Raw genomic sequence first — 3,042 nt, 5'->3', positions numbered from 1 at the left:
CTTGGGGTATTTTCATTTCTGAGTGAATGTTCTTGGAGTATGTTCTCTTCTGAGTGAATGTTCTTGGTATTATGTCTCTTCTGAGTGAATGTTCTTGGAGTATTCTCTCTTCTGATTGACTGTTCTATGAGTATTTTCTCTTCTGAGTGAATGTTTTTGGGGTATTTTCTGTTCTGATTGAGTTCTTGTCTCCCTCTGGTTTGCTTTTCCCTGCTATTCTGTCTTTTGACCAGCAGGGGGCGCTCTGCAAACCAGTAACCATTAGCCAGGAGAGGGCAACCGTACATGTGATGTCCCTCTGCGCGTGTGACCTCCGGCCACCAGAGGGCGCTCTACATAGAGGTTTACGTGCAGTGTACCTGTTCTGTAGTGTGTGTGAGTGAGGCCTCCGGCCAGCAGGGGGCGCGCCTCGTCACCGTGTCGTTCTAGCCCACGATCTCTACTCGTTGGCTGTCGGACGCAGCGCGTCATCGTCAGCCACAACAAGCGGGCCCGGATTACGCGTTTCCCCGCCGCCCGAGTGTGTGGAGATTTCCCCCCCGGTGCGTCACGTGACCGAACACCGCCAACATGCCGCGGATTATGATAAAAGGCGGGGTGTGGAGGAACACCGAGGTGAGGAAAAGGGGGAGGGGTGGCATTGCACCCTCACCCCGGGAGGGGAGTTTACGGTCACCCCGGGGATGGCATGGGCCTTCATTACTGACCAATAAGTGGGGATAAATCCGACCTGCCCGCCATCAGGCAACCATGGGGGCCGCCATTACTGACCTCCTTGTAAATGCTCGGTGCCTGGCTCTGTTATGTTCGTCCTCCGGATTTGGTGCTGTATGTTACCGAAATGCTGTTCAGGGTTATTGACTGGAAGTACATGGCGGCCAGGAGAGGAGAGCAATGGCGGCCTCCATAATCCTATCATCATAGGTTCCCTTTAAAGGCATCCTCCACCTTTTGTGCCCACATACATTCCCTCCCCCACTTACCTGATGGCGGGGTGTAGCGTCCTGTTGACTTTTGAATCCTGCGCCGATTTGCTTAGCTCCGCCCACACAGGATCTGTGAAAGGGAGACTACAAGTCCCATCTGCTACCACAGCAGGGGGACGATGAGATCACAGCAATTGTAGTCCATTGTATATTTCGTCTAGACCCATGGTCACATGGCCTTACTAGGTCATTGTCAATGGTCACATGGCCATATTAGGTAAATGTCAATAGTCACATGGTCTTATATGGTCACATGGCCTTACTAGGTCATTGTCAATGGTCACATGGCCTTACTAGGTCATTGTCAATGGTCACATGGCCTTACTAGGTCATTGTCAATGGTCACATGGTCTTGTATGGACCTTATATGGTTACATGGCCTTACTAGGTCATTATCAATGGTCTTATATGGCCGTATAAGGTCAATGGTCACGTGGCCTTATGTGGACCTCATATGGTCACATGGCCATATTAGGCCAATGTCACTGACCAAATGTGGCCATATAAGTTCAAACATGTCAACAGCATCCTCGGCCCTTTGTTTACGTCCAGCTCTAGAGCGGGGAAAACCCTTTAAGTTGCTGACCAAGAACAAACATACATCTCGGTCTGATTGCTTATTTCTAGGTCAGAGTATCAGAAAATAATAAAGCTGTTCAGCATGAGAGACAGACAACCAGTTACGGCATTGACCAAATATGGTCATGTGGCCATTTAGGGTAAGTGATGTCACCAGCATCCCACCCCCTTTGTTTACATTCAGCTGTGGGGAGGGTAATGTCCCGGCTGCAGCTGATAAAGCCGACCCTTCTGGGTTTGGACCCAACCCGAGGCCGTCCCTACCCATCAGTACTGACCGTTCTGTTTCTGGATATAGCAGCAATCCTCCGGGAGAATATCCGTCCCAGATATCTATTTAAAATGAATTAAATGTATTAGAAGCATCGCTAATAGAACTGCCTGAGATCTGTCTTCATATTTTCTTCCCACAATCCCCCATTTCTCTGATACATGAATATAAGTGTCTACCAGTTGTGCTATAGAAGTTCATGTACCTCTAAGGGCTCCTGTTGGCCAGTCCCAAAAGATCTCAAATCCGTTACTATGTGGCGCACAATCCTTTTAAATTTCAAAAAAAATCAACAAATATCCTTTACCCTCCCTGATTAAGCCAAATCTCCCTTTCTTTGTGTCTCACACACTCCCCGTCCCGGACACTGCAGCTCACAGTGGGATGATCTCAGCAACATAAGTTGTGTCAATCCAGAAAAATGGGTGCTGATTGACACGCTATAGTCAGTGACAATGACAGCTATATACCCCCTGCAAAGTCTTGTCATCCCACTGTCATGGACGCAAGCGCAGCCAACACGAGGGTGACAACCCTGCTCTGAATTCAGAGAAGCTTCATTAGCTGTATGTACTGGGAGGCTCAGAAGGTGTTTGTGGGACTTTGCAGGGGGACTGAGAGAAATCTGTAAGCACATTTTTTTTTTAAGGGAGGCCATTGTACTTTATAAAATGTAATGACTGCAGCATGTGCTGGTTACCTCTGATGTCATACAAGCTAACCCTTGCTGCCTTTCTGTACACAGGATGAAATTCTTAAAGCTGCGGTTATGAAATATGGCAAAAACCAATGGTCTCGAATCGCGTCATTGCTGCACAGGAAGTCAGCCAAGCAGTGCAAAGCCCGATGGTAAGTGTGAAGGTGAATACATCAGACGGAGGTCACCCATCAGGACCTGTTGTTACAATGACTCTGCGTAACTCAATCCCAGCTTTATGTACATTGTATCTAAACCTTGAGAGTGGAAAGTGTCATCTCACAGCTTAGCCGTCCTCAGATGTGGCGGCCGCATTAGCTTTCAGTTTAGAGGCTTTTTTCCTTTTATTTTCACTGGGTGATCCTGCGAGGAACACACTTCCTGCCTTATGGTGACCATACACTGTGCAAATTTCGTCCGGTTCTTGAGTGTTGGGCTGCGGGAAAGTTCATTGTTGTGTGGGCAGGGGGTGTTGAGGGCCGTGTGGGCTGGGGGTGTTGAGGGCCGTG

The 3,042-nt window shown here is 48.6% G+C and overlaps 1 protein-coding gene across 1 annotated transcript in view; it reads left to right on the top strand.

Annotated features, from left to right (window-relative positions):
* The first annotated feature begins 404 nt into the window (after positions 1-404).
* Positions 405-3,042, top strand: part of CDC5L (cell division cycle 5 like) — a 39,764-nt gene continuing 37,126 nt past the window's right edge. Inside the window, exons 1-2 of the mRNA XM_018570358.1 lie at positions 405-615; positions 2,582-2,685. Of these exons, the coding sequence (XP_018425860.1) occupies positions 571-615; positions 2,582-2,685 (149 nt within the window). The 5' untranslated portion in view covers positions 405-570. The remainder of the gene's footprint in view (positions 616-2,581; positions 2,686-3,042) is intronic.

Source organism: Nanorana parkeri, unplaced genomic scaffold, assembly GCF_000935625.1.
Source record: "Nanorana parkeri isolate BGI_ZX_2015 unplaced genomic scaffold, ASM93562v1 scaffold1516, whole genome shotgun sequence".
Taxonomy (NCBI): Eukaryota; Metazoa; Chordata; class Amphibia; order Anura; family Dicroglossidae; genus Nanorana; species Nanorana parkeri.
This window is presented reverse-complemented; position numbering and strand designations above follow the sequence as displayed.